Here is a 15000-nt window from a genome sequence, read left to right on the forward strand (position 1 = left end):
AATCTGTTCCTCACATTATCTGTTCCCCAAAGGAATCTTGCTGGCTGGCAAAAATACAGGTGTTTCGATGAGCTGGCTGGGAAATTTTGCTATTGATAGAGGCCTTGCCTGGGAATTACTGACTTTTTCTAGCATTTCAACCCGAGTACGACTAAATAAAAATAAAAAAAATAAAAAAAAACCCCTTCCCTCTCCCAGAGAATAGTCACAAACATACGACGGCTGGTCAGAGTGATTGCGCTTGCGGAAAAAAACTTGTTCTGTCAAGGTTTTGTCGCTTTTGTTCGGTCGTTTTGGATCGAGGGATTTAAAAGTGCGCGGTATTCCTGGCTGGGAAGCCAACCAATTTTATCTAGCTGGCTGGGAAATTTCTTATGTGTCTTGCTGGGAAAAAGGAACAGATAATGTTTTCCCAGTAACACTGAAAAACACCCGAAAATGCCTTAATAACATTTATTTTCATTAACTGGGGTATAATAGTTTATTTTACAACAAATTGGCGTTGGGTGCCCCTGCATTTTTCACTAAAAAACACATCGAAATAACCTGTGTAATCATTCTAGTTTACTATTTAGGTGATAAACATTCAATGAACGGGAAACAAATCATCTGTGTGGCTAAGATGTTCGTTTTAACCTCTCGAACTTTTGTTGTTTGCCCCCTCAGAAGTGTGCAGCTAATTTGCATGATAACCAGACCATCCTTACGAGCTTACTTATCTACTATCAAAACACATTCCGAGAACGGACGTCAATCAAGCATGAAATTCGGGAAATTCAGAGCACACAAACACGCGAACACGCAAAATTTACTTCTACTTCGACGAAAAACGACTGTGAATGAATCCGTACAGATCTTACCAGGGGATGGATGAGGACAACTTTTTAGACAAAGACCTTATGTAAGTCTCCATGCTGTGTTTGATTGACAACACTATTACCTTGAAAGCATACTTTGAACTCTAATATGAACGCTCATCACGGTAAGTAAACATGGACAATCTTAAGTATACTTGAGCTCGGGTATACTTAAGGTGTACTTACTCCGCTGGTATGAACCCACCCAATGTAATTTAAATGGATTCTCCTAGGGGTAAAGCAAATGTGCAGGTGGAAAGACTAGCATTATTACTTCGTTTCTTTCACTTTAGTGCTTATCTATGCTTCTTGGAAAATAGTCTTCATATGTCGTAAATCTCAATGGTCGACGTTGATGGCCCTGTCTAATATATAAGTAAGCGATTTGAATGCGGGGTATCAATTTTTGGACCGTGCGTGTTCTGATAGTGCACATTCAATGACTGGATCAAAAGTGCCTGTGGAACTTGAGCTGCCAAATCTATTGTTCACTTCCATATCCACCTCTGAGCCTTTGCTCCTCTCTAATTTTTGAAGACAAGCGTTCTCGCGCCTTTTTTCCTCATTCCAGCCGCACGAAAATTATGGCAAGCCCTTCGCCCTAATTTTTGCCCGACCAGAGCATGGAATCTTAGTTATTCGCACGAAAACGCTTGCTAAGACAACTCAGCACCATGTTCTGAATGAAGAAGCTCGCCGCAGTCCGGCTCTTTCAATGGTAACGCTTTATTTTCCCAACCCGACCACTTGGAAGTCGAAGTACACGGAAGTATGCCGTGATAGTCGATCTATTTATGACTTATTTAAATTACTTCCCCGGTTTTGATTGCATTTGGCTGGATCGTCACTTAATTTAGCTTGCTCGAAACATGGTTGGCCCCGCCGTGTTTAGATTTTATCAAAATGTGTCTAGTGATCGATTCATGGACTCAACTTTGAATGTGACTTGCGTTCTGTTGGTACAATTCCAGAAAAAGTTTTCTTCTCCGGGAACCTCATTTTTTCCAAGCTCTTCTTTTCTTTGGAGTTATTTGATTTGCAGTCTCCCCGATAAAAAAAAGAATTAAAAAAAAAAAAAATAAAAATGAAAATAAAAAAACAGTGATCGATTAAAAAAAATTATGTTTGATCAGGAACCCATGACCCGGAGCCTACAGCTCCCATACTGGGCCTATGTAACGGCATTTTTGCAGACCGATCTATTTTTAGACTATCTTTTCCTGGTTTCATTCGTTCAATAATGACGTCAATCGTCGAATAATTCCTTATTGTTAATCTATAGAATAATGCCATTTGGACCCTCTACCAAATGATTCAATGAACGGAACTCAGAACGGCTTTCTTTTTGAAACCTGCTATCTTTCATTGCGTTGGAAACCACCCTTTAAGTGCGCGTAAATTGAAGGGCACCTTTCTCTTGTCAGCTGTGCCAATGACAAGTGAACACAATTTACATTGCTTCCAGACACCGGATGTGAAAACCTCATTGTCAAGTAACGGGAAGGGATATAAACAGGAAGTTATTGAGGTGAATAATAAAAATAACACGAGCAAAACATGCAGACATGCAGAGGTATCCGAGCTGAAACTGTCAAAATTAAATGTATCGACTTCAATGTAGTCCAGAGCATGAAAATGTCCATTGTAGCTTACGTGAATTTCTTTCTTTCTTTTTTTCTCTTTCTTGGTTTGCTGTTGTGTCTCCCGTTAAAATTATATCTGTGATGGAAAAAACTTTGAAAACTGTGAAAGAAGGAAGGTTGATGTGAGCGGTCAAAGACTACCATTTAATTCAAGAACGAGATGAAATCGCATCAGCAGTTGTACTGGTTTATTGCCTAGCTGAACAGGCAACATGACGTCACGATCTCCACGCATGATGACGGAAACGACAAACATATTTTTTATGGCCAAACATTCATCAGTGATTAGGTGGTTTTTTTTGTGGTCCTCAGCAATTACACTCATTTGCAACCATAGGTATTAATTAAGAGCTCGGTAAAACAGTGAAAGCTAATGAAATCAGTTCGCGAACTTAGTCACACAACGCAAGCCTTATAACGGCTGAAACTGGAAAATACGACATCATAATAATCTGTAATATAAATCCTGATACAGTGAATTGAATGTAGCAAAAAGCCACGAAAATGCCTGCAGACGAAATCAACGATCTACATTTACTGATATTGGGCAATGAAGACAACCGATAAGGTATAACGAGTTATTGATATCCATCTTTAGACTTTTTCAAATATTTGTCTTCTGTTTACAGTGTTGTAGCTTCATATTTATAATAATATTATTATGCCTTTTTTCATGATGCCACCTATACGCAGTAAGTTTATTTTCTACACAGATGTTTGACATAACTTTCGTCGCCAAAGGTTTTGAAATGAAACGATGACTGAATTTATGAATGAGTGAAAATGTCATCGTGAGTTTTACATGACGCGACCTCAACTTTACGAATTGCCAAACGACAAGACATGAAAATACATTGAAAATTGTCGAATCCGCTCGCCGACTAAAAATAATGAACGACACTCGTGAGCCTTCTTGCAGAAAATTATATGAAAAAGAACCTCGAAGTGATCAAGAAACAAATCTTTTTTTCATTGTTCAAGGGAAGTAATTACTGCGCCAGCTTCTTCAAACCCTCTCATAGACCTCTTCCGTTTTGTCCGATTTTCGAGAACTTGACAGCGACATAAAATTAGTAGGAAACGTATTGTTACGGAATGATATTCTCACAGAATACAGTGTAACGTGACCTTTACTTTAGGAAGCACTGCATTTTTTCGATATTTCGTGTGGGAGATATTCGAAGAAATGTTTCACTCAAATTTATCAGGTTTTGTATGGAGACGCCATGCTTGTGTCCATCTGAGGGGCACAAATATGTCGGCCGGAAGCTAACATCGAGTTTCACTATAAAGAGTCATCGACTTTCACTATAAAAAAGCCTGCAGTCATCTTCTGAGGGCACATAAACATCTATATGAGTACTTATTCTCATACTCGGACTGTTCAAATTGCAAAATCTCACCGGATGTCACTTTTTTCACCTACGTGACAGGATTCTCGGCCGCAATTTTAATCTCGTGTCACGAAAATGCTTGGAAATGCAACCTTGCTTTCTCAAAAGACGAAAAACCCTATCAAACTGAAAATTTTTGAAAAGATAAGTCTTCAGCTGTTCTAATAACTAGCTCCACTAAAATCGAAAAAGGACCGATAATTGGCCGTTGGCAAAAGCCGGATCGGATCGGATGGGACCGGACCGGACCGGACCGGACCGGATCGGATCGGAAGGGATTTCATGTGCCTACTTTAGGCGGGAACTTTGTTATTGATCCGGTCCGAGTTTTGTCGATCGGATCCGATCCGATCCGGTCCGGTCTGATCCGAACCGAGTTTTACCAACGGCCTCGATAATTCCTTATTTTAAAAAAAATGTGACGTCACGTGAAAACCAAGAATAGATCAGTAAAATTAGCGGCCGGCCAAGGGTGACTAGAGTGCCTCTCATTGGTTAATGATTGCCGGAGATTTCTCCCACAGGGAAAGGTATATCGTAGAATTCGGACTGGACTTGTAAAACATGGATTTGTAAAAGGTGGTTTTGTAAAACATCGGTTTGTAATAGGTGGATATATAGAAACATGATAGCATAGTTCGACTGTTGATTTGTTTATTTCTTTGTATATCCCATTTTCATTTTTCATTATTTTATCTTATTTTCATATTATTTTATCACTTGACGTTAATTTTTTTGTTCGTGGGAATTTTTGAGAACATTCGAGAAGTAATTACGGCTAGTAAGCATTCTCGGCATTTTCTCGTGTTCAAAAAAAAAATTCCCTCATACTTATATTTAATTCAACAATGCACTCGGTGCGTTTTTTATTTCTTAAATGATAAACATGTTAATACACAGGAGCTGGTCCAGACCGATTTCCAACGTTTTATGGGAATCGGTAACTTTACTAGGGCAAACGAGGAAGAAACAAAAGTGTCCATGACAAAGAAACGACCAGGCTGCCAAAAAACCGGAATTTTAAAAATGCACTGTCGGTAGATCTTTGACGAAAATAATTTTGCATATCTTAAATTTACGTGGGAGAAGATAGGTGACTGTGCAAGGAAAGAGATGGCAGCTTCTTTAAAGCTTCCATCTCTGACTAAAAAACGACGACGTGCATTTGGGGTTTCGACAAAACAGTGACCCCCGGTCAACTGACCACCTACTGACCCCCTACTGACCCCCTTACTGACCCCCCTACTGACCCCCCTATAAAATCAATGGGAAAATGAAAATCAAAAAAGCCCAGAATTATCAGTGGGACCAGATCCCGGGGGGGGGGGGGGGGTACTGCCATATATGTGCCCCTGTTAAGGGTATGGTTTTCAAGCAGTTTACTCTAGCATAAGGTATGTAAATCAGAGCGTTTGGGTCTAGATTAGGGTATCATTTTTCACGAAACTGACCAGTTGGTTGAAGATTTTGTCAAGACTAAGGAAACCAGGAATTGCTACTCAAAAATATAAAAAAAAGAAATCGGCAAGTTTAAATTTTCACGACTCAGCCTCAACAGCGTTGATAGATAACTATCATAAAACGCGACTGGCTATTATTAACTGTCAAAAATCGGGATTCAGACGGAAATCGGTAGTATTAATACTGGTTAAAATTAAACAATTTATTGTCTTGATAATGCGTACGTACGTGATTGGCATTGCTGGACAAGTATAAATAAATCCTTTTTAAGAAAGAAGTGATTGTGGTATAAGGGTTTTTTTTGGCTTTGCTTTAGACTGTGCTAGTGACCTCAGTTTCTGGACTCTACTCAAGAATAGGGGTGATTTGGGGAGTTTACTCTAGTATAGGGTAGCGAAATCCAGCTGAAACTAGCTCTGGTATAGGCTAAGGGTTCCAGGGTCCCAGCGTCAGAAATTCCTTAAGTATCCACCCCCCCCCCCCCCTCCGGGGACCCGATTCAAGTTAATCAATAAATTTAGCTTAACGCGTTGCAGATTTCCTACTCTTGTTCTCCTTTTTATTGTTTAGTGGAGGTTTTGTTGACGGAAAATCGAGCACAGAATAAGATTGAATATGATCAAATATTGCTTTCGTACGTATTGGGGAACAAAGAGAAACGCTGACAAATGAACAGGCTCGCGAAGGCGAAGGGCCTTGGGACTACAAGCTTGCCATAATAAACTTCCGGTTGATGTAATCGTGTGCGTGTTGCTCGCGGTTAGTTGCGTGCGTGTTAATTTGCCAGAATTTCCTCGCTATTTTTATGGCTTAATTTTCTAGCGGGTACAAATACCATGCTTGCTGATATTCTAACTTATTCTGTGCTCGATTTTCCCTGACAAATCCTTCAGTCAATTGAGAAGGGAGTTGGAAATCTGCAACGCGTCCGCCATCTTGAAAGTTTCAGGTAAGCTAAATTTATTTATGAACTTGAATCGGGTCCCATTGATAGTTCTGGGCTTTTTTCATTTTCATTTTCCCATTGATTTTATAGGGGGTCAGTAGTGGGGTCAGTAAGGGGTCAGTAGGGGGTCAGTTGACCGGGGGTCAGTGTTTTGTCGAAACCCGTGCATTTGAGCTTCCGAATCAATTTCCTCTTACAAGTTGTTAAATTAGGAGACATAACGCTTTCTTATCATAGTTGACATTCGATTTTTTAAACACTTCAACCTCCGGGTAGACGTAAAGTTTAATTTAGCATGTGTTGTTGAAAAATAGAGCATTAGGCTTCATTACTTATACAGCTGTAAACTTTTGTTGAGACAGGTTAGGAAATGACCAGATAGTTTCGTTTTTGGATCATGTTCGCAAAAGGAAAGGTTCTGCTTTGTTGACATTATGTTCAAAGTTTACTTTAAAGATGAATAAAACAGTGGATTATATCTAGGCGCTATGTCCTTGAAATGTTTAAATTCTTCATAGCAGGAACAGAAACGTTTTGCAGATTTGTTATAGTAACTGCCCATATCTGGACCAAGCTTTTTCCGTTAACTCAAATACGTAAAAAAGTGAACACTGTGCATCCAGTAAACATGCGAAGAAGCGTGCAAAACGTCGCAAAAAATAAAATAAACACGATTAATTTTCAGTGTATGAATTGGTAGCAACAATCCATGTTTTACAAATCCTGCAAATCTTCCTTTTACAAATCCTGGAAAATCTTCTTTTTACAAATCCATGTTTTACAAATCCAGTCCATGTTTTACAAATCCAATCCAGTCCATATTTTACAATATGCCACAGGGAATAACTGCTTTGCTCGTTAACTTGTCAGGGCGGAGCTAAGAACCAAAGACCTTCCAACTTATTGTTTTCGCTATTGTTCTCGAATGACGCCTTGAGCGTGATAACATTGACTACTTCCAATAATTGATTTGCTCGCCACTGACAAATCAAGATATTTTGCTCAACCTCATCCAATAATTGTTAATTATTGGCCTGAAGTTGCGCACATACACGCATTTGTGGTGGGTGTATCTTTAAAAAAAGAAGCGCAAGCAAAATGCGCGATCTTGCAGGATTCGAGCATCATTGAGCTTGGTAGTTTCTTACGTTGTTCGTGCGTGAATGTAAAGTGAATGTAACTTTCAGCGTGTTTGTGTTTCGGAAAACGGTAATTGCAAAGGCAGCTAGGTATTTAATACTTTCAAAAGATTTCGCTTTTTGTTGAATGAATTTCAATAACTCATCGGACGTATTGATGGTCATTGGTGCATTTCGATCCTTACACTTTTTAGAAATAATCGATTAAACAATAAAAGTCTCTTTTCCGAAGATTCAACCGAAAGTCTGAAGTCCTTCTTCGAAGCCGACCAGATCGTTGCTAAGAAAGTCAGGAATGGAAAGCCTGTGGCATATGGTTATTGTTCGAGCCAAAACACGTGATTCCTCGCGGCGCATATTTTAGCGGACCTCTACAGATTCGCAGTCTTTGGGCAAGTCAAATGAGGGGAAAGATCCCATGGATATACCCACCACGAGTCCCATACTAGTAGGTTAAGCTCTCATTTTACAGATTAAGTCTAAGTGCCCATTTCAGTGATTAGGTCTGAACTTTCGTTTATCTTATTGCTATAGCAATATTTAGGTTTAGAAACTGATTTAGAATGGTTATTCTTTTAGAGTTATGGTTGGTGTGTATATCCATGAGATCCTTGCCCAAATGAGGCTCCTAACACGCTAGCCGTACTTTTACCTTTCCCACATATCATGATGAATACTCACAACTAAACAACCGTTCGGGTAACTTAAAAACGTTTATTTCGTATTGAAAACATCTCTGGTGTATCCGTCAAAACAACTGGTGTACTCAAAGTAAGACAATGATTTCTTTCTTAAAACCAGACAATCGGCCATTTCCGAGTTCATGTCTGCCTCCTCCTCAAAGCGAGTCTAAGTGCGAAGTTTTTGTTATGAAAATTAGTTTTCATTCATATGTAAAGTAGAACTAATTACCATCACAAAAACTTTGCACTTAGACTCGCGTTTAAGAGGAGGCGGATATGATCTCGGAAATGGCCTAACTTTTGCTAATACATTTGTTGTTCCTCTAAGTCAACCACTGACATCTCTTCACGCTATAGGACAATGCTTGACCCAGCGCTCACTTCCAGATTCCACCAATCCGTATCCAAGAGGATAAATACTCAACTCTTGCTTGCAAATATCTAACAATGTCTCCCGCTCGTGGCAAATATCCCTAATTTTTACACGCCTTCTCCATTTATTTGTATATTGAACGTCGGATTGTCTACGCTGGCGTATGGCGGCAACAATATTTATCAACATGGAATGAACTGGGGTTTCGTGAAGCTCCGGATCACCCACAATTTGCTGGTCAACCGGGGATTCAACGGGCTCTGAAAAGAGCTCTCCGTCTTTCACGGTACGATTTTTGTCGCAGCCGACAAGCTTACGACAGGTCTACAACTTGTTTACCACTGTCGAGTACGTCAGAAATAATGTCGTCACGTACCATTTAAAAACATGTTTTAAAACGCTGCGACAACTTACATCCTTGGCCTGTCGTAAATCATTCATATTGGCCTGTCGTAAATCATTCATATTAAGCGCAAATGATAGCTATATCATTGATCTTGAAAAGACGCCCGTGGAAGTTAAGATTAGCATTTTAGGGAACCAAGGAAGTGACCTTTTTGCAGCCTGGTCGGTTAAAGTCGGCCTTCTTCTGATGTCTCGGCATTCTGCGCGATGCAATTAATTTTCAATTAGCCCGTGGCGACTTCTTATCATGATTCCTACTCACTTTCTTCGTTGTCATGGCTCTCAATGGCAGGTGATTTTCTAGCACAAAACAGATATGTTATGCGATAGCTATTTGTCGGTCGAAATATCATGATACCAGCCTGAAGCACACGCTTGGAAAAAGAGACAGCAGAATATCCCCGAAAAGACGAGCTGTGATGGTCCAGTGGTCCCATTGATGTTTATGCAATTTGGATTTTAATTCAACACAAATGAATGGTGAAAGTAAGAGGTGCCTTGAATACACTTAACCTATAATAATCGCATTAATTTTCTTGTCTGAATTTTCTAGCGTGGTTAGTTATATTTTGGTCTCTAACATGTTCGGGAAGTCACGATACATTAGAGGACTATTGGTGCCACCAAGCACTCTTTTCTGCTTTCAGTTAAATTAATCAAGCCATATATAAAAAAATATATTGATAAAGTGACTAAAGCAATGCGAGTATATACCGTCTTGACATATCTGAAAGACCAATGATATTTAAAAATTTTAACTTATCGCCGAGAGTCATTCTTGTCACGATCCAGCAAACAAGAGATGAGAATTCAAATCGGACGGTTGAAACATGATTATAAAATTTGTAAAAAACTGCTAACAAAACTGAATTCCCGGCGCTTTGAAAAGGCTTGCATTTAAATATAACAGTAATCATGAGTTTCTACTATATTCATGATGACTGTAGGTAAAATTCGTTTTACCATTACCGGTAGCAGGTGCCATTAAGCCGGGCTGTAATTGCTTGTTTGATTAATTAATTATTACTGGGTTGCCAGTATGGCAATCTCAGTCGCAAAATGTGTAATATTTCTCCGTATTTCTTTCTTCTTTTCTTTTTTTTTTCCGTGTCGGTAAAGTCTTGCCTGTCATTCCCCTGCTAAGTGGTGTCTTTGTGCACAGAGTCTTCTGTGCGTATTTTGTTAGGTTTGAGGGGGCTGGGGGTAATGCGTATATTTATCTGGTGCACAACAATGGCTTCATGCATATTTATTAACCATTTCTTCTGCTTTTGTGCTAGTCAGCTTTGTGATTTGCGATAATTCGCAAGTTTGTTTTTGTATCACATGGATGTTCAAATTTTCAATTACATGGCCGCTCAACCTCGCGTTTGTGTAAATAGTTCACCCTGAAGTCAAAATTGATACGTTGTCAGGAACCCAACAGATGAAATGTAAATGTTCACTTAAATATTAGAACAAATTTAAAGAACCAAAGACGTTGTTTTACTCTGAAAACGACGAACGATTAAGGTTCTTCCCCGTAGTCCATTCAGTTGACACAAGGTGATCACGTGCACCTTTATGGTTGCCTAGGACGTGATCAATTTCTTCCTTTTGACAAAATATCATAAAAGTCAGATACTGCAGAAATCGTCTTGTTTTCTACGATCGATTGTCATTAATGTTTCGATGAGAATTCGTTTCAGAGCTAAATATAAAAAAACGTGTCATTTTTTTTCCTTCATCGGTACTTTTTGGTGCAAACGTAAAGCCAAACAGTGTTTTGACCTTGCATCAGATTAGAATAACAATAAAAGGAATTATGAAGCGGAAATAACACCTTCAGTCCTTTCTTAGTGTGTGCAATAAATGTTTGTTTAGTGCAACTGCAAGACATGCATGACATGGTGGAACACGTCCGCCAGAGCAATTTGCAGTTAGTTTTTTGCAGACTATTTATTCAAAGAAGAAACGATTGAATTCTACTCAAGAGCGTGTTTTGTTATCTTTAAACTGAATTTATTACCAAAGCTTAAAGAACTAAAAGACCTCAAAATGGGACCCCCCCCCCCCCCACTTGAAAAACTTAACTGGAACCCTGCATTTCAATACCACCAAATTCAGTGCCTTCTGTTTTTGTGTAACACGTACCACAGGCAAGCCAGTGCACGCTTCATAAAGCGTCTAGTTTTCAGAAGAGATGAGATAAAATTTATAAGTTGCCCATCATTGGAAATAAAAAGATGTTCAGCGATTTTTCAACAGCGTCATCTAGTCCCTTTGGCATTTTATGTTCCATGCGATTTCAATTTCTTTCTCATAAAAATGTATTTGATAAGTGCATGCCATTATGATAGAAAACTAAATGAGGACCATTTACTTTTTCATAATTATTGACTGAATTTCCGTCTCAGTCATTCATTCAATTGAATAGCACAGAGATAGACTAAGAATGCACCGTTTCGACATTTTTATTCAACACTTGTGACATGAACCTACACTGGTTTCCACGAGACTTCTGTAGCTCAGCAATGGAGCATTCAAACTAGAGTTTTTCCGAATCACGTTTGAAAAAAATGTAATCTCTCCTTTGAAAAAAAAAAAAGTATAATCAAATTAGTAATCTTCTGTTTGACCTGCATCCTCTACCTGCTAAAGCATTTTTTTCAGATGCGAAGGCTACACAAAGAAAGTTTAGGCGGCTGCGAGATGGAAACAGATGAGTGCGGTATCTTCTTAGAGCTCGAGTGTGGTGGTGGTGCTTTTTGAAAACTCATTCCCATAGCACTCATTTATTCATTTATTTATTTATTTTGTATAAGAACCTTTTAACAAGACCTTTCAGGCTAAGATTAACAACGAATTTTAAGAACAGACTACGAACTGCACATACTCAGGTTGGGAGTCAGTTAAGAACGACAGTAGTAGGGAAATAGGGAAATATTTTGCAATTTTTGTTTTTGTTTTTGTGAGCAGTATAAGTCAGGCTCACCGGCATTGCAAAAAAAAAAAAAAAAAGGAACGTCAAGGCTCAGCCTCAAAATTAGACGTTCTTATATAAAAAAACGTCCCTTTAATTTCTCGAATTTCGCTTTTTCTTTTAAATCGCGAAATGAAAGTAACCCGAACAATAAGTGTCAATCATAATAATAATAGTAATAATAATAATAATAATAATAATAATAATAATAATAATTATTATTATTATTATTATTATTATTATTATTATTATTATCAATGTGTCATACAGATACAATGCAAAATTACAGATTCTATAAAATTACTACATGTACTATACAAATTCCTTACACTGGCAACACAGAATGCTAAAAATGATGATAATATATAGATTTATCCAAGCCTAAAAGCGGAGCTTCCGTTTCTAACCCCAGAAAGCAATATAGTCTATATGGAAATAATTATGCTTCTGCATAAAGTACACAATTCGATAATCGTCATTGATGTATACAGTTTACATTGATCCTACACCTCTGAGCTGATAGCAATAAACAAACAAGCCTTGCAAACAATAACCAACAATTTTAATCAACAACTAAAACTGAATTACATGCGCAGTAATCTCTTTCAAAACATTTTCCGTTTGACTGATAATCTTTTGTACCCTCACTACTGGCAATCAGATTCTTTCTCTTCAATTTTACGAAAGAGATCCACTTTCGTGTTCTTTTGATAGCTTTTGGCGTGGTATCACCGTGAAACCGTGGACAGAAAAAATTATTTTCTTTGTCTTTCGTGTTGTTGCAGCCGGATACAATGCATCTACCGACCGTATTAATTAAGCCTTCACGTGAAATGGCCAAGAGATATAAACTGAAGTGTTCCCGACATGTCGTCACAATCTTCTCCGGACTCCATGCATTCTTTGTATCCCGCCGGAAGTGAAATGCTGCGCCTTTTAATGGCTAAAAATCGAAATCGAATTTGTTATCAGGACAATGGGTACATTCAATCAAGCTAATAAAAAAATAAAAAAATAAAAAATAGAAAAATCTGTTATATACACTTTTAGGTTAGATTGGCTTTGGCCAGTAATTGCCTAATTTGCCGTTTATGTTTTATTGTGACTTGTCACGCAATCCACCAGTAAATCGACAATCTTTAATCAGATGGTGCAAATATGCAGATAACAGCTAGAAATGGTACCTGGAACGCGACAATCGGCGGGTGCAGTCGATATTTAACAAATATCTATGGAAATCTCGTCGTTTTTATCATGGGGTTTCAAGAAAAACAGTCATTTTTCTAGGTCCAGGGGTTTAGTCTCCCCGGTTGTTCTATTTGCTTCAAGGATAAGTTAGCCTGTACAGCCGCCCTACTCTCAGTTTTTTTTCCCGGAGAGTGGGCTTCTGTACACAGACTAGGATAAGATGAAATACCTTTAAATAGCGTCTTATTTAAGACCGCTAAATTAAAGTGATTCATGGTACAAGAATTTCGCAAAGTCGCGAAATTTAAATGTTGCGAAAATTTCATGTAATAAGGTATCTTGAGTTCCGGCGACATTTACATACACGTCGATTCTGATAAAACGACTTGAAAATGCTATGTCTTTTACTTAAAAGTATTTGTCACAAGAAGGGCTAAAGTAGGACGTCAGGTGGCTGCTATTCTATGCGGATTGAAAAAAGGTCTTATTATGATTTGGCCATTTGAACATTTATAACGCAAACATTAAGCTTTTTGGAAAAAAAATATATCCTTCCTTAAATCTTCAAGAAAACCTGGTTCTTTTTTAAATATCCATTCAATTTATAAATCTGGACGATACGTCTTCTTCCTTATGTGTTGATTATTGTGTCAATTTTCATTTTAGGTTGACACTAAAGTGAGAAACGAAGCGAAACTTGTCCTGTCATGCTGTTGTTTATTACTTTAATTTGTGTCTATCTCAAGTCAAGTACAAGCTGTCGCATAGCCAAAAATGACTATGCAGGTAACTAGATCATATTTGATTAAATCAAACGAGTTACCCGTAGCGGAAACCCAGAAACTTGAAAATTAATTAGCTCAAATCGTCTATCCTTTTGTGATTGTGATGTAATATCGCGAGCGGTGGGATTGGAGGAGGGAGTGGTGGGGACTTCTATGTGTGCTTCATCATGGCATTGGCATAGATTAAACCATCTACGTATACAAGCCGCTATATTGTCACGGTTGCGGTCATGATTGTTCTTCATAGAGGGCTTAAGCAAGAACGACGATGACGACGACTGCTACGAGAACATCACAAAACAATAACAATAGCTAAGACTAATGAACCAAAACAAAAGCTCTGTTGTGGTCCCTTTTTGCGCCGATCTTGCCGTGACAATGAGGTAAAATGGCCAAATTTGAGGTTATGAAGTGGAGGCAGGAGCTCATCAAGGGAAGCGTCTATCTCCCAGACTTGGCATACGAGTCAACCCTTTCCGGAGCAGATTTCTTTATAGAACGCCTCCCTTGGGAGATTCAGCACGCCCACTGTTACAAAAGCCAATCAAAACACAGCTATCTCAGCGTCAAGGGAATATGATACTTTCGCCTGAAAAAAACCTGTTTCGAAACATATATTTACTTGGGAACGGGTTGACTCAAGGAATCAGAGGAGATAGAGGCTCCCTTTTGATGAGCTCCTGGTGGAGGCGATAAATTTCTAATTTTCTCCCCAGTGGTTAGGGCGCTTGCGTTGAGATCCGGGGATCCCGGGTACAAGACACGTTCTGGCCATTGGTTGTATTTGTTCCTGGTAGTCCCTGGTTCAACTTCTCAGCTGCACTTGTAAATAGCCGACTGGTTTGCTGGTATGGTTCTTAACAGTTGTTGCTGAATGTTCTTTTCTGTCGTGATTGTGTTTCATTGGCCCTGAAAAGCCCCTATGGGGAGTGATCAATTAAGTGTGTATTTTTTTTAAAGCATCAACAGCCTTCATGCCAATTTTATTCCTGGAATGTTGATAAACATTTTTCACGCCTAACGACTTTGAGAAATCGCGAAGTTAGTACATAATAACAGAAAATGATGTTTTGAGACCTCGTTCTCGTTGCCGTCGTCGTCGTGATATCCCCTTAAAAAAAAACCTTTTCGGTTAACAATTCTCTGCACTTGTGTAACACAGAT

The 15000-nt window shown here is 38.6% G+C and overlaps 1 protein-coding gene across 6 annotated transcripts in view; it reads left to right on the plus strand.

Annotated features, from left to right (window-relative positions):
• The window catches only part of LOC137971980 (fibroblast growth factor receptor 4-like), a 93263-nt gene that overhangs the window by 8020 nt on the left and 70243 nt on the right, over window positions 1–15000 (plus strand). Inside the window, exons 1-2 of one of the 6 annotated variants that reach the window (XM_068818748.1) lie at window positions 779–901; window positions 13718–13837. In XM_068818748.1, the coding sequence (XP_068674849.1) occupies window positions 13759–13837 (79 nt within the window). In that variant the 5' untranslated portion in view covers window positions 779–901; window positions 13718–13758. Of the gene's footprint in view, window positions 1–778; window positions 902–2768; window positions 3069–8129; window positions 8783–8818; window positions 9395–13717; window positions 13838–15000 lie in introns of those variants that run through there. The other 5 variants (XM_068818747.1, XM_068818751.1, XM_068818750.1 and 2 more) reach the window with 5 other exon arrangements.

This window comes from Montipora foliosa, chromosome 9, assembly GCF_036669935.1.
Source record: "Montipora foliosa isolate CH-2021 chromosome 9, ASM3666993v2, whole genome shotgun sequence".
Taxonomy (NCBI): Eukaryota; Metazoa; Cnidaria; class Anthozoa; order Scleractinia; family Acroporidae; genus Montipora; species Montipora foliosa.